The sequence below is a fragment of the Chiloscyllium plagiosum genome, chromosome 17, assembly GCF_004010195.1.
Source record: "Chiloscyllium plagiosum isolate BGI_BamShark_2017 chromosome 17, ASM401019v2, whole genome shotgun sequence".
NCBI lineage: Eukaryota > Metazoa > Chordata > Chondrichthyes > Orectolobiformes > Hemiscylliidae > Chiloscyllium > Chiloscyllium plagiosum.
In genome coordinates, this window is record NC_057726.1 from 11,461,010 (window position 1) to 11,477,713 (window position 16,704).

General features: G+C 42.6%; 1 protein-coding gene across 3 annotated transcripts in view; it reads left to right on the forward strand.

Annotated features, from left to right (window-relative positions):
- Nucleotides 1-364: 364 nt before the first annotated feature.
- LOC122558221 (hypoxanthine-guanine phosphoribosyltransferase-like) overlaps nucleotides 365-16,704 on the forward strand; it is a 90,610-nt gene continuing 74,270 nt past the window's right edge. The window contains exons 1-2 of one of the 3 annotated variants that reach the window (XM_043706553.1): nucleotides 365-571; nucleotides 11,387-11,493. In XM_043706553.1, coding sequence (XP_043562488.1) covers nucleotides 554-571; nucleotides 11,387-11,493 — 125 coding nt within the window. In that variant the 5' untranslated portion in view covers nucleotides 365-553. The remainder of the gene's footprint in view (nucleotides 572-11,386; nucleotides 11,494-16,704) is intronic. The other 2 variants (XM_043706555.1, XM_043706554.1) reach the window with 2 other exon arrangements.

Genomic DNA, 16,704 nt, shown 5'->3' on the forward strand with positions numbered 1-16,704 from the left:
TGGATGCTGCCTGACCTGCTGTGCTGTTCCAGCAATAAAGTTTCAACTTTGATCTCCAGCATCTGCAGACCTCACTTTCTCCTCCGAGTAGTTGTGGGAGTGAGGGGAGATTGGAACATTGATTGGCAGGTGGGGGTGAGTAGGTGTGGGAGTGAGGGGAGATTGGAACAGTGATTGGCAGGTGGGGGGTGAGTAGTTGTGGGAGTGAGGGGAGATTGGAACAGTGATTGACAGGTGTATGGGGCTGGTGACTGGGGATAGAATCTGATGCGGCCAGCGTTGCCGCGGAGACGTTGTGATTGACAGGTGACGGGAGTGCACAGGTGCGGCTGAAAGTAACCATCGGGCTGCAGTGACGTCAGCGGGTATCCCCACCACTTGCCCAACCGCAGTGACGGCACTGCAGCCGCTCAGCTTTTTCATCCTCTTCCTCCCCATAGGTCAGAGCAGGAAAGGCTACAGCTGACGCTGCTGTTCCAAATTCAACAGCCGGTCAACCTTGGGCATTTGCAAGCAGCAGCAACGACAAAAACAACAACAACATATCTTTACAATGGCTTCAGGGCTGCTGGTAAGCATCTTTTCTCAATTTGCGCAGTGCTTCTGCATCAACCAGCTTGTTTGCTTCTGGTCGGTTCATCTTCAACAGCATTCGTACAGCTTTGACTGTTTGCACTGCCATTGAGTGTGTGTGTTTGTATGATACAGTTGTTTTTTTTACAATGTGCCGACACTGCAGTGTTCAGTTTCTGTATTGAGAATTTATTTGAATCGCACATGGTCGGTATTCCTTCTGTCTTTTCATTTTTCCCGAATGGTCTTTTGGTATAGTGTTGAGCGACATTCTTAATATTTGCGAAAACATTATTCCACGACTGGTTCGCCAACCTGTTAAATTGCCAATTATGCGTGGTGTGCAAATGCATTTTGAATTTTCACGTTTTAAGTGTGTGTGTTTTAAAAAGTACAAAGTTTCAGTTTTCCCTTTCCCTCCTGTTCATAATTTCTTGGAGGGGGCGGGAGAATCCAACACTGGTTTCACGGTCACAGCACCGAATATTGAGTGTGATTTTATTAGTAGGTTTGACTCCACTTGGTAAATTACCTTTTCATGCCCTTAGTGATTTAGGGCAACATGGTGCAATTTGCCTCACTGTAGAATGAGTCAGACGTGGACTTACATTTAAAAATAGTTGGGAACTTCTCCTGAAGGCAAGTTTCCCTGCAGTAATAATTGACAACATCAAAGGAGCATGTTTGACTTTACAATGTTGAACGGTCTTAGTTGAGCATGATGGCTCAGTGGTTAGCAATGCTGCCTCACAGTGCCAGGGTCTCTGGCAACTGTCTGTTTAGAGTATGCATGTTTTCCCTGTGTCTGACAATCCCACAATCCAAACATGCAGGTTAGGTGAATTGGCCATGCTAAATTGTCCATAGTGTTCCGGGATGTGTAGGTTAGGTGCAATCGTCAGGGGTAAACATAGTATACTAAGGTGAGGGAATAGGTCTTGGTGGGTTACTCTTCAGAGGGTCATTGTGGACTTGTTGGGCCGAAGGGCCTGTTTCCATACTGTAGGGATTCTATAATTACAAGCATCTACATTCTTTAGGTAACTTTAGAACTAGGTGTCTGAGCCCTAAAATCAGACCTAGCTGCTTTTATGAGACAAATCATTGAATCCCAATGGTGTAGAATGAGGCCATTTGGCCCATTTGTGCACCAGCCCTCCAAAGAGAAACCTATTCATTAGCAACCCCACCCTACCCTCCTGTAACCCTTCCTTTTCCATGGCCAATCCACCTAAGCCTGGACACTACAGGACAATTTCCCATGGCCAAACCACACCTCTTTGGACAGTGGGAGGAAACTGGAGCACCCGGAAGAAACTAGCGCAGACACTGGGAGAATGTGTAAACTCTACAGTCAGACATGGCTGGAATCAAACCCTGTTCCATGATGCAGTGAGGCAGCTAACCACTCTGCCACCATGCTGCCATGTAGTTGTTGTAATATCTCATCAGGACCAATAGAACAATGTGTACTTTTCCCTTAAGCAGCATTTCTTTTTTATTGTGATTGAAAGCATACTGGAATGACCATTGATTTAAGGTACCCTGACATATTAACTCCAGTTTTCCTACTTCTCAGCTGAGATGTATTTTGTGTTGTTATGAGGGATCTCTGGATAATGTTGAGTTGACATGTGAGAATTCAGGCCTCTTCCCATTCACGTTTGGCCCTCTCCTCTTTGAGAGCCCAAATTGACAACACCATAATCTTTGCTCACTGCAAGTCAGAATATGATCATGTATATCAAGATATCTTCAGGGGGAGATAACTGAATGAACCAAGAAATAAACAGAAGTACAACTCAATCAGATCCCGATCCCAAACCCTACTGATGATCATCCATTTATCACAAAAATCTGTGGTCTTCTGGATTAAAATTAATCAATTCACCAAATAATTGATGGGAAAAAGACACTTTGTTAAAGCTATTCATTTTAAAATCATCTGGTCAATTCATGAATTAATCAAATCCAGGAAAAAAAATAGTTTTATGCAGTATGTAATGAGTGCTGGTTGGATGGCAAGTGTACTGTGGTGAAGTTGCATTGGCGAATGTGGAGTTGATAAAGAATCAGCCATGATTCTATTGATTGGCGGAGCAAACTCAAAGGGCCCATTAATAGTGACTGACAGTCAGACATTGTTTAAATTTTAAACCAGGCAGGTTGACTCTGATCAGAGCACTGCCACAAGAAATGTACCAAGAAAAGCTGACTGTCATCTAGTTTAAGTTGACATAGTTATACTGTGTATACAAGTTCCTTCTGTTTGCAAAACAAATGGTACTCTTGAAAATTGATGAGAGCAAGATGAACAGCTTCATCAATAAGTTAATTTTTTTTTAGAAATGCTCCAGTCCTGTACAACCAAACTTGTGTGTAGACAATTTAGTTTTGATAGGCTTCTATCTTGTGAGATGGTGGTTTCTGCTAACTGAGTTAAGTTCATCTAGTGTGACTTAGGAATCCATCACTGCCATAACTGTCTTTGTGTCTCTGCATCCAGAGGGTGGTCAACCTGTGGAGTTTGTTACCGCAGAAGGCAATGAAGGCCAGGTCAGAGAATATGTTCAAGAAAAGAGGTTTTTATTATATATTAAAAGCTTCAATGAGTCTGTTGAGAAAGTGGGAATGTAATGTTGAAATAAAGAATCAACCATAATCATTGATCGGCTGAGCAAGATCAAAGCCCATATGGCCTACCTTCTTTTCATCATTTATGGGATGAGGGCAAGAACCAATTTACGCTGTGTGTCTGGAGTCAAATATAGGCCAGACCGCATAAGGATAGCAATTTCCTTCCTTGAAGAGCACAAGTGAATAATTGACAATGGATTTATGGTCTTCATTTGAGATCTTGGTTTTTATTGTATTCAAATTCCACATTCTACTGTGGCAGATTCGAACCCAAGTCCCCAGAACATTTCCTGGGTCTCTGGATCACTGCTTCCAGGTTTGTGTTTCAGTGCTGAGGAGGATGGCATGTTGAGAAGGTGCATGGCCCAATACACTTCTGTTTTCTGAATCCTCCTGGCCAGCTGTGCTTTTCACTTCAGCTTGCCACTTCTAATGGCCCTTTAACATTCAGCACCCCAGAAGTCATCAACTGTCTGGCAATTATCAGAGCTGAAAATGTGTTGCTGGAAAAGCGCAGCAGGTCAGGCAGCATCCAAGGAGCAGGAGAATCGATGTTTCTGAAGAAGGGCTTATGCCCGAAATATCGATTCTCCTGTTCCTTGGATGCTGCCTGACCTGCTGCGCTTTTCCAGCAACACATTTTCAGCTCTGATCTCCAGCATCTACAGCCCTCACTTTCTCCCCTGGCAATTATCAGTGTCAATATCTGTCATCTTGGTATTTCAGGGGGAAGATGTCCTTGCAATGGAAAATGGACAACCAGAGGATCACAACCTAGTTGCCATTTTATTGCTCTCCAAAGGGTTGGTGCAGACTCTATGGGCCAAATGGCCTCCATCTGCACTGCAAGGATTCTATGATTCTAAGTGATTACAGCTGCAGATATAAGCTGGACCTTTTTTTTATTGTTTAATCCTGGAATGTGGATGTAATGTGTTAGACCAGCATTTATTATCCATCTTCAATGTTCTTCAGGGGATGTTGACTACCTCTTAAGCCACTGTTGTCACTGGTGTAAAGGCAATCCACAGTGGGAGGGAGTTCAGGAATTTGTCACAGTGACAGTAAAGGAACAATCATATAATTCTAAATCTGTATGATGTGTGGTTTGGAGGAGAATTTGTGGGCAACGGGTGTTCCCATGTTATGGCTGCTCTTGTCTTTGTAGATAATTTTGGTTGTGCGTTTGGGAGATTCTACCTAAAGAGCCTCAGTACATTTCTGAAGTGCATCATGTTGATGGTACACCTTGTTGCTATTGTGCATTGATGGTGGAAGCAGTAACCAGTCAAATTCTCTTTTTTTTTTTGTTGTTTTGTTGAAGGGTTTGTCCATTTTATTTTAAGGGATTGTATGACAAGCATCGAAACTCTGGAGTTCAAACCTACAGATGAAAAGTTTGGCACTGTACTGCTCAAGTTAGCTGACCTCAAAAAAAAAAAAAAGTGCATTGCTGGGACTTGAACTCTGTCTCCAGTTTTCAAGACGAATTCTTTAACCCATTAACCTTGGTCAAGGATTTGAGGCTATGTTGTAGCAACTCTCTTCTGAATTAGTTCCACTCGCCCCATAATAGAAAGGAGTTAAAAAGTTGCTATAAAGATGATGTGCCTATGTCCAAGTCTGACTGGGAAACAGCACCTGCAAGAGCTGCAGTCAGGACTCTTAAACAAACAAGTTAAATCTTGAAATATCTGGTCATGAATGGATATCTCTGAATGACTTGAGGAATGAACAGTAACAATAACTGCGAGGTTCAATACTCTTGACATAGCCACCATTAGCGAGCAGATTAAGGACATGTTAAAGAACATGAAGGTTTGTTTTTCTGGAATGTGAAACCTTAAGGAGGTGGTAAGTTTCATGGAGTTAGCTTTGCTATTTAAAACAAACCTGTAAGAGACTCCATGAACCTCTAACTGGGTTCAGTGACTGGCCTTGCAACACTCTCTCTATTTTAAGCCTAAAGGATAATCTAACTGTCACCTGCATCTGTACTTGTTCCCCCACCTTGAACTCCAAAGGCAAAGTGAAAGAAAGCTCAATTATTCTAAATTAGATGCAACTTTGGCATTGATACCATCCAGTCAAAGTTTGGACTTGGTGACTTCACTGTGTGGGTAGAGGAAAACCAGTCCCTTAGTTTAAGTGCATGCAGGAAAGCAAGACATGGAGTTGCAATGTCCAATTCCAGTGGTGGGCGCCACCTTTCCCTGTATCTTGGGCTTGATCTTGTCATCGCGAATGCACTTTATTGGCAACAAAACATGTTTTGAGATATCTTGACATACTGGACAGAGAAGATTGGGGATTATATGTGCTATGCTTATGGCTAATGACTGTTGGATGGACAGCCAAATCATTGTTTCAGAATTGATGCTGGAGGTGGTCTCAAGGTCTTATGCCCGAAACGTCGATTCTCCTGCTCCTCGAAGGCTGCCTGACCTGCTATGCTTTTCCAGCATCGCACTCTCCACTCTGATCTCGAGCATCTGCAGACCTCATTTTCTCCTGGAGGTGATCCAACAGCTGTGACCAGCCAGAGACATTAAACTTTCTCTGCTTCTATCAAACAAAAAACGCCAAGGAATTTTGAAATCAAATCAGTTAGTTCAGGGATGCTTCCTCAAATCATCAATATCCAAAATAGATTGCAGTGATTTTTCAGTTGTCATCTTATTTGGCAAGAAATCCTCTGACACATGACAAAGTCACAAGATTGTTTTGTTAAAGTGATACAAATAGTTGGACACATAATTGTACACAGACAGCCTTCCAAACGCAATAGCAGCCACAGCTGAAGTTTCAAATTTGACAAATGGTGGGCAGAGAAGGCTGAGGAAGTTAAACTCCTGACTAACATGCATGATACTAACAAGAAATCTCTGGGCTTTTAACGTGCAGGCCAATACTAAAGATCCAACATTGTACATCTATCTTCAGGACAAAAGCTGTCTCAACTCCCTCTTAAAAGTGCATTTTATAGAAATACTGTATAGTGGAATGAACATGCTGGGGCAATGTCCCACAGTGTGCCATGATCCAAAGATCAGCAAATTTTATAACTGCAATCATGGAAAAAACTAACTCTTATGATTTTGACAGCCCCATATGAAGATTGTTGCTTTTGGAGAATTGATGAAACCTTGGATCCATGCTGTACTTGTAAAATGTTGGCAAATTGGAGTTTCTTCAATATGCCTTCAGTAATTAGCCGCAGTCCAGAAAGATTCATGGGCATCTCTCTTCACTCGAGTAACAATTGGTTGCTGATAGCATGGGAGGCACCATTGTACAAGTGAGGGATAAGGCAAGGAAGCAGACTTCCATGATCTGATAGGGATTGAACCCACATTGTTGGCATCAGCCTACACCACACTGTATCTTGCCAACTGAGCAAACTGAACCTCCAACCCCACTCTGACGTACCCTTGGAGATGTGGTCACAATCACAATTTAAAGAATGAGGTAAATTGCCATGTGATTGCTGCAATTCATAGTATTGCCCTTAACTGCTGGCAAAGTCTACAATAGGTTACTTGTTAATAGCCACTTACCAATTGCACACTCCCAGTGTGGTTTCTGCCCCATTAGACGGGCAACTGACATGATCCTCATTGTACGACAACTTCAGGGAATGTGCAGAGAACCAAACATCCTTTTGGAAATTGCACTCATCCAGCTCAAATGATTTTGACTCAGTAAATCAAGCTGCTGCTTGGAATTTACAGATGACCAACTAAGTTTACAAATACCATCCTTCCTGCATGCTACGTAAATAATTGTACACAATCATAGAATCCCTACAGTGTGGAAACTGGCCCTTTTGGCCCAACAAGTCCACACTGACCCTCAGAGTAACCCATCCAGACTCATTCCCCTTTCCTATTTACCCCTGATTAATGGACCTAACCTACACATCCCTTAACACTACGGGCAATTTAGCATGGCCGATTCATCTAACCTGCACATGTTTGGATTGAGAGAGGAAACTGGAGCACCCGGAGGAAACCCACGCAGACACTGGGAGAATGTGCAAACCCCACACAGGCAGTCACCCCAGGCTGGAATCAAACCCGGGTCCCTGGTGCTGTGAGGCAGCAGTGATAACCACTGAGCCACTGGATCATCCAGAGCCCGACTTTTTCAAACCAGGGTTCAAACGCTTTATAGCAGCAATGCTGTAACTTAGTATTGAGAGTGTGATAGCTTGGAAAAGCACAGCAGATCAGGCAGCATCCAAGGAGCAGGAGAATTAACATTTTGGGCATAAGCCCTTCACTAGGGATCCTAATGAAGGGCTTATGCCCGAAACAACATCAATTCTCCTGCTCCTTGGATGCTGTATGACCCACTGTGCTTTTCCAGCACCACACCCTCGACTCTGATCTCTGGCATCTGCTGTCCTCACTACTTACCTGTAATTTAGTAGTGGGAACTTACCATTACCTGATTAAGGTTATTACCACAACAGGTAAAGGCCAAAACTAAGGCAGCAAACACCTCTGTAATAGAACTACAATGTTCTCATCATGCACAAGTTGCTTGCTGTGAAGAAGAATGACATCAGATAGTTAACATATTCTGCAAAGGCTAAAAGCACATGGAACTGTCCCAGAGCACCAGAAAGATCAGAATCCTTTGCCAAAGCATGACAAATGTATCCAGTCTCATGCTTTCATTTGATATGGGGGAGTGTTGGAAAAATTCTTTCTTTTTTTCAGACTATCTTTTTTCGATTAACTGGTGTACCTCTTCAGTATGCCAGTTCCACCTGTGTTATATGTACTTGAGCTTTCAGCAATTATGATAACTTCTACTGAGCAGTCCTCCCCCTTCTCCTGCCCTGCCATTCCTCTATGGTACTAAAGCTTGGCCAACTTAGGGATGCTATATCGGCCCCAGCATAACATTCTCAGTGCTGGCTTTAGAAAAGTGTTGTGAAATCAAATAAGACAAAAAGAAATATGAAGATCGCTCAAAACACAGGTACAAACGCTGAGGTGGATAGGACATGTCAGAATCCTGACTTGGAAATATCTTACTGTTCCTCAGTGTCACTGGGATTCCTTCTGGAATGACAACATTGGTCTACCTGGAGCAAGTGAACAGCAGTGGTTCAAGAAAGCAGCTCCCTACCTACTCAAGAGAAACTAGGGATGTCTAATAAATGCTGGCCAGCCAGTGGAGCTGACATCCCATGAGTGAATTAGAAAAAAAACAATTCTTCAAGACTATCCAAGAACTTCTATTTAGCTACTCCCAGGGATCCCATTCACATGGGCTCATTCAGTGTTGAATAGTTCCAAATCTCAAAACCACTAGAAAGTTCTGCTCTTTTTTTTTTAATACCAACACAAAAAGCAGTTACCCAATTGTGACTAAAATGCCAATAAATCACCAGAAATGGTGTTGAGGCTTTCCCACCAGTGAGATAGATGAGGCAGTTGCTCAAACTAACAATTTGATTATTGATCCATAGAGAATGCTGGCAATGTCCTCCATGCGTCCACATAAAAGACTGAGGTAGGGCTTGTAAACCATCCATTTAAGGAGGCTAATACTGTTGATCTGACTGACTGACTGACTGACTGACTGACTGACTGACTGACTGACTGACTGACTGACTGACTGACTTATTAGAGAGTAATGCATTGCATTGTAACTGCACCTCTGCAGAATGAACTAGGAATATTCTGTAGAGTAGCACTATTGCTCCATTGAACACACCTTGGAGTGAGTCTCTCCCAAGACTTCCTCAACTTTGAAAACTCCCATTTTAGAAAGATGTCTTCAAAACTTAATCACATTGGGATTTCCCAGGGTGGTGATTGTCACAACACCTAGGAGACAGTGAGGTCTGCAGATGCTAGAGATCAGAGTTGTGTGTTGCTGGAAAAACACAGCAGGTCAGGCATCATCCAAGGAGCAGGAAAATCAATGTTTTGGGCCGGAGCCCTTCAGGAGTGAGCCTGCTCCTTGGATGATGCCTGACCTGCTGTGCTTTCCCAGTAACACACAACATTTGTCACAACACCTATTCAAGCAATAGATTTTTCTTTATAATCTTGCTTCAGACATTATACTCAATGTGAGTGAATTATTTTTCCCAGGTGTAAATTGTTTTTGAGGACTGAAGCCACCAGTGACGATGGTTGGATGTCAGGGTGATGTTGAGTGACTTCACATGTCTTTAACCTACCCTGTTCAAACACTCTGACTTGTTTTGTTCTCCCATTACAGCAGTGTTAAAGGTGGAATAGGAATGTAGTTCAAAGTTGATTTATTTTGAAAATACGTGGGGAAGTAGGATCCATAGTACCAGAAAAGATAGTCTGGTTGGTTGATCTGAGAGCTGAAAAGTTTAGAATAAACATGGAGCACAATGTTTTTAAAAATAAACTACGATATAGGCACTTGCCTGTGGTTTAGTTAGTAGCACTCTGCCTTTAGCCACCAGGTCAAGTCCCACTCTAGGGTTTGAGCGCACAAAACAACACAAGGCTAATATTCCAGTGCTGTTCTGAGAGAATTGAGATTCTCATTTTCAGATGAAACAAAAGCCCCCATTATCCTGCTTTTAAGTGGATGCGCTCCTGGCACAATTTGAAAGAACCACTGGGAATTTATCCATCAATCAATTTTTCATAATATCTGGTCATTATCACATTTTCTCTTAAGACAAATGTGTTGAATAGACTTAGACTTTATTATCACGTGTACTCAAGTACAGAGTGTAGTGAAAAGTGTATAATGTTGCCACACATGATGCCATCTTAGGTACAAAAATCACCTAGTTCTCTAAAATTTAGATACCAAGTAAGAGAAATGAGAGTTTAAAAGTTAAGCATTATTCCATAAAATAGTAGGAAATTAATTAGGGTAGTAGTTATCATTTAAAGTCTGTCATTGTATCATTGAAGCAGAAACCAAAGTGAAAACGTCTTTTTTATTAGCTAATTCTGCTCTAACCTCCTCCAACAATGTGTCTTTACCTCAAACCTAAATGACCTTCTGCAGCATCTTATTTCTGATGGCCACTGAGTAAGATTAGTTACCTGACACTGCATGGCTTACGTACGCTAAGGGTTTCTGATGTATACCTGAAGCTAATTCATTCAGGGCCTTTTATTGAACAGGAATGTTATATTATAAAATGCTAAGTTACCCATAGTTTTCAGGGATGTGTAGGTGAGGTGCATTAGTCAGGGGTAAATGTAGAATAATAGGGTAAGAGAATGGATCTAGGTAGGTTACTCTTCGGAGATTCGGTGTGGACTTGAAGGGCCAAATGGCCCGTTTCCACACTGTAGGGATTCGATTGAAAGTGGATGTTTATTCCATACTCACTGTTAATAGGACAAGGGATAGTTTGGCAAAGCAAGCATTATAAATTAGTGAGCGCAGTACACTGTAATTGAAGCATTATGAATGCCATAGAAACATTTAGTGATTGTGTTTTTTTTTCTCCATTCAAAGGTTGTTATTAGGATTTAATATGTCCTTCCCCGAAGGCAAAATTGAATTCCAGTCGGTTGTGGTTCTCTTACTGTGGCTTCTGACCGTACAGTTAGCAGACAGCATTCCTTTGTCATAACATGTTTGTTAATGCAGAACCAGAACATTTCAGAACTTTGGCATTGACATGATGTACAAAATTGAACAACTAGATTCAGACATTAATGTAACTACAGGTATGTCCTCCTGGACACTTGCTCAACACCAGGAACAGGGACTTTCCGGCTTCTGGCCACAGACTCTTGTTGGTGACGAAATGTCTGAAAACGAACCTTCCAGCTCAGCGAGCAAATCTACATCCAGAACCTCAACCTGAGCTACAAGTCTTCTCAAAACTCGCTAACAGACCTTTGCTGGATATTGGGAGAAAGCGTGCTCCTATTCAAAGATGTAAGATTGGTACGATTGACCATTTTTGAACATGACCACATGTCGTGAGCAGGTAGTGATAAAAATGGAAAGCGCTGGAAATATGTGCTAGGAGGAGAGGAATAGCACTTATGCATCAAATATGGGCCTTAGGATGGATTTTGAGTTGCGTTGCCATGCAAGTACCCAAGCATTGCAAATGTAATGAGCACCTTCTGCAGCATCAGGTTTCTAATTGGCACATTAGAATAAATCTGGAATTAATTTATCTTTTGTGATTTTTCTGCAGATCAGTGACAATGAAAGTGGTTACGATCCTGAGATGTTTTGTATCCCTAAACACTACATAGATGACCTGGAAAGAGTTTTCATTCCTCATGGCCTTATTATGGACCGGTAAGAAATAACCCTTTGTGTTTTGTATTGGGCATCCTCCATTGTTCTCAAATTGATGTCCAATGTTTCAGTTTGATAGTGACTTTAAAAAAGTTACTGATTCAGTTCACATCTTCTACTTGAATGTGATCGCCTTTTGTTTTGTTCACAGGTGGGAGGTCAAGTTAAGGCTAATCAATGACCGGATCCTTGTTTTTTTTTCTCTAGAAACAGCGACTCAGCATATAAACAAAACCAGGAAGCTATACAAAATATCTTAAGAATCACTGGTTGACCCCCAGTTAGGTGATTGGGTTCAGATTTTGTTAATGCACTTTTTAGGATGTCAAGGCCTTGAAAAGAATATTGTTAACGACACCAGAGAAGAGGGACTTTAAACTTAGCATAAATATGAAATTGGCTGAGTGGAAGGAAATAGAGACAAGTGACACTCTCATTCAGTCTTTGGCTTGAGGGATGATACTAATGGGATAACTGTTGGCATTGTATCATATCAAACTTCTGTGAATCATCTTAACTTGCGAGTCCATCTCAAAATTTGCAAATGACTTGAAACTTAAAAGAATTATAAACTGAGGAGCAAAGTGGTTCTCTTCAAGATGACAAAAATTAGCAGATGAAGTTTTGTGCAGATGTGGAGTGATGCATTTTGATAGAAAAAGAAGATGATAAAACATTTAATAAAGGATAAAATTCTAAAGGTGGGGTGTGGAGGAGCTGAGGGATCTGGTTACACAGTTATGTAGTTGCAGAGGACCACGATAGGGTTAGGGTTCCAGCCTGGTGCTGGTGGTTTAACCTGTGTGTCAGGCAAGGGGAGAAGTTGAGAAGGAGAGTCCTTCATAGTAACAACAACTGTTGCAGGAATTGAACCAACACTTGGCTTCACGAACCAGCTGTTCCAGCAAGCTGAATGAACCAACAGATGCGCAAATAGCTGAGGGCAGGTTAGGTTGAGACAAACACAGGATACTCTGCTTTACAAATAAAAATAATACATCCAAAGCGAGGAACTTGTCATACACCTTTACAAAACATTGGTATGGACCCACTTGGAGTATTGTGCTCAGAATTAGACACTGCATTTCAGGAAACATGTGAAGTCATAGGAGGGAAGGAGGGCCAGAACGGTTTTGTTAATTGGTTAAATGACTCCAGTTACATGGATTGATTGGCTCGAGCTGCTTGCTTCATGGAAAAAGAGGTAGTTGATATTTGATTGACATGCTCAAAAACATGAGTGATCTAACAACATAGGTACCAGAAACCGTTGGTGGAAAGATTTGAGAACCTGAGCGTATTCAATGTGCTTGACAAAATGACCAAAGGTAGTTTGAGAAAAAACACTGAAACGTGGTGGGTGGTTAGAATCTGAAATGCCCTGCCTTAATGTTGGAGACAAAAAACTACAGATGCTGGAATCCAAAATAGACAGGTAGGAGGCTGGAAGAACAGAGCAGACCAGGCAGCAACAGGAGGTGGAGAAGTTGACATTTCAGATGTAACCCTTCTTCAGGGCTGGAGTCCTGAAATGTTGACCTCTCCAACTCCCCTGATGCTGTCTGGCCTGCTATGTTCTTCCATCCTCTATTGTGAGTCTATTGTGAATTTCAAACAAGAATCTGATAATCTAAAGAGAGTTTGGAAAATGCAGATTGGGGACCAGTTGAGCAGTTGTGGCCAGGGACAGAGCCCCAACGCTCTTAGCTGGCAATGCACTTGGGCCAAAAGTCTGAGTCAAGAGAAACACCGCAGCTTGAGTTCTGTCCTCACGCCTAGCCAGAACAGACCTGATTGACCAAATAGCTTCTGTCCACATTATTGCTACTCTGTGACTCTGTTGTCTGACTGGAGTTGCTGAGATGTTCTCTTGGAGAAGAGAAAGGCATGTGGTGATTTAATAGAAATATTTGCAACCATTTGATAGAGTATTTTGATAAAATTGATTCCATTGCCAGAAAGTTTGACTAGAGCCATCAATTCAAAATAATTGGGAAAGAACCTGCGGTGAAATGAGAAATTGTTTTGAGCAATGAGCTATTACGATTCACGAAAGGGTTACCTGCAAGGTTTGGTTGTTGAAGCCTCCAGAGTCAGGGACAGAAATCGCTAGTTAGGAATTCCAGCTTTTGACCATTTTAACCTGAGGAAAATGAGCCCCTTGGATTTCTCCCAAGCCCCAGTTATTAGGCCTTTAACTGCCCTGCCCACCAAGGTCCTGGAGGAAGCAGATTTAGGAGTAACTTTCAAAAGGGAATTTTATACGTCCTTCAAATAGAAATTGCACAAGTCAACTTGGGTCCATAGGCCTTCTGGATGTGTTTTTCTTTCAAAGAATTGGTGTAAGGCCTCTGTGCTGGATGTATCTTTTTACAATTCTGTGACTTTCCATACAAACGTGCTGCTAATTGTTCATTGTTTAATGTCTGTGTGTCTATTTGTTTGGTTTTTCTTCCTTTTCTCTCCGACTACCAAGAACATTTGCTACTTTATGGAGCTGTCTTAGACTTGTCAGCTTTCCAATTTGACTGGCTCAAGTTTGTTTTGAAGTATGTGAAGAGCTATATCACCTAGCCTAACACCAAACCGGCCATGCCATTGAATGTTGAATTTTTGCTCATAGCAAATGACTTCAGAAGGCCAACATTTTTTGACTTTAAAAATAGATCAATAGTTTTAAATGATGAGAATCTCTAAATGATGAGGGGCTGTGGGAGAAACAAACAATAATTTCTCAAAGGCTTTAGGAGTGGGAGTTTTGCCAAATGATGAAGAGTATCAAGGTCTTACCCCTCCTGCTTTAAGGAAGAAAAGGCATAACCAAAAATGTTCCAGACACCTCCATTCCTGTTCCGTTAGAAAATGTGGAAAACTCAACAGTTCAGGAAAAAAAAAAGGGGATGTGGGGGGTGGCGTGAGGTAGTTAGAAATCGGCCATTAGGCTGCACCATGCCCCCTACTGTGATTTTGAGTGACATGGGAGGGAGAGTAGGTTTGATGTCAGGCAGGTTGTCCTCCTGTGACCCAGTTGAGGTCCATTTTTAAAGAGAGCAGTTAGGGCCTGTTAAAGGTCTGCCAATCCAATGTAAAGGACAATTGGGAGAGGCCTATGCTTGACTTAGAGCCTGGCAGATTTAACCCTGTGGGCAGCTGGCCGGTTAGTTGGGGGGAGGCGGGGTCATGGGAGTAAGTGCCAGCAGCCATGTTGGTGGCATTTGGGGGTCTCTGCATCCACACTCTCTCCATCCCCATTGCACCTCCAAAATATCTGCAACCCCACCCCACACTGCCCAAGCTCTCTCTAACTTGGCCAGCCTATAGTACCAGCAGTGGCTCCCAATCCTAGTTCTATTGATGTCCAATTCACAACATGACTCCTGGAGATGCAGAGAAGTCTAGCTTTAAAGAGCCATCACTCAAAAGGTTAAAGTGGTGAACCAGCCAAGTGGAAACTGCTTTGCCTCTAGCCTTTACATGACCTTAGTGGTGTTGTCACTGAACTTGTAATCCAGAGAGCTAGGTAATATTATGAGTACTCCGGCTTGAATCCCACCACAGCAGACGATAGAATTCAGTAAAAATGTGTACCGTATTTAAAAGTCTAGCAATGACCATGAAACCATTGTCAACAGTTTTAAAAATTCATCTGGTTCACTAATTGCTTTAGGGAAATCTGCTAATCTTGGTCTGACGTATGGTATGGCAACACCAGAGTGTTGTCAAGGCTGAAGCACCAGAACTATTTAAACAGAAGATGGTTAGAATTTCTGAAATATCAGATGACTGAGGCTTAAGAGAAGCTGGGGCAAAAGAAAAATTTGAAGCCTTGGGCAGATCTGCCAAGATCTTCTAGAATGACAGGGCAGTATTTCAGAACTGAATGTCCTGCTCCTGTTGTTTACGTAGACAGACTCAAATAATATCTTTGTATGAATATATTGTTACTAATGCAGTACTGTTTTGTACAGTAGCGTGTCAAGCAAGCAAGCAAACAAATATTTGAGTTTATGCTGTTCAAACAACCAAAGGCATCACTTACAAGACTATATTTACATGCATTGAGCCACTAGGGCAGGTCTGATAACTTTCGCAAGAAAACCTCAGGCCACACCTTGGCGGTAACTGCCCCAAACTTTAGTGCATCCTCCAGCACGTAGTCCTGGACCTTGGAATGTGCCAGTCTGCAACACTTGGCCAAAGTCACCACCTTGTTCTGGAAGACCGACAAGTTTCGGGCAGACCAAAGAACGTTTTTCACTGAGTTGATAGTCCTCCAGGCGCAGTCGAAGTTTGTCTCTGTGCGTCCTGGGTAACAGAGAGCACAGAGTGCCACGTCAAGGTGAACCTCAATACAAAACAACTGCATCTGTCTCCAGACTTCCTTTTGCAAAGGCATAGTCCAGAAGATGTGTGTGTCAGTCTCAATTGTCATTCCTACCCCGGCACCTGCTTCAAAGGCAGCATGCAGTGGTGCAAACCAACCTGGTGTACAAGAATTCTCCCAGGTGGTGCCCTTCCCATCACCAAAATGCTGTTGGAGAGGAAGTTCCAGGATTTTGACCCAGTGACAGTGCAAGAGCCAATGAATCGAGGAACTTATCAGTGGTGGTGTTCTCCTTCTAGATGCGCACTTGAAAAGTGCGAGGTTTTAACCAGCAGAGTTCGAATCCGAACAGGACAAACAGTACAGACTGTAGATTCAAAAACACCAGCAATGGTTCTCCTTCAAGATCCCCCGCTCCACGTTCGCAGCAATACCTAACCTCTCTGCAGTCAGCCCTGCCTCAGCTGAGGGCCACATTCTCTCAGAATTGCAAAGGACCCCTCCTTTACTGAATCCTCAGGAGAATTCATACACTCCGCAAACAGTATTGCAATACCATCTCAAACATAAAAAAACTGTAAGTACAACAAACTATTATCTACCCACCTCCATAACCAGCACTCTTCGAACATTCCAGTAGATTCCCCTGGCCTCTGGAACTGCTTGAACACCATTAGCTGTGTGGCTAGTGCAGCTACCATCCCCACGGTGATCGATGATGACCTTTCCGCACCCACCATGGCTGCTTCCACAGCCACTTGCGCCCCTCGCAATTCCTCCTGCACCACACATGACATCAATTCCACCCCTCACATCATCACTGTCACACGCTCATTGACTTCTGCGCCCCTCCACCCTCCCCCCACTGCCCTGTTTGCCATCACTTC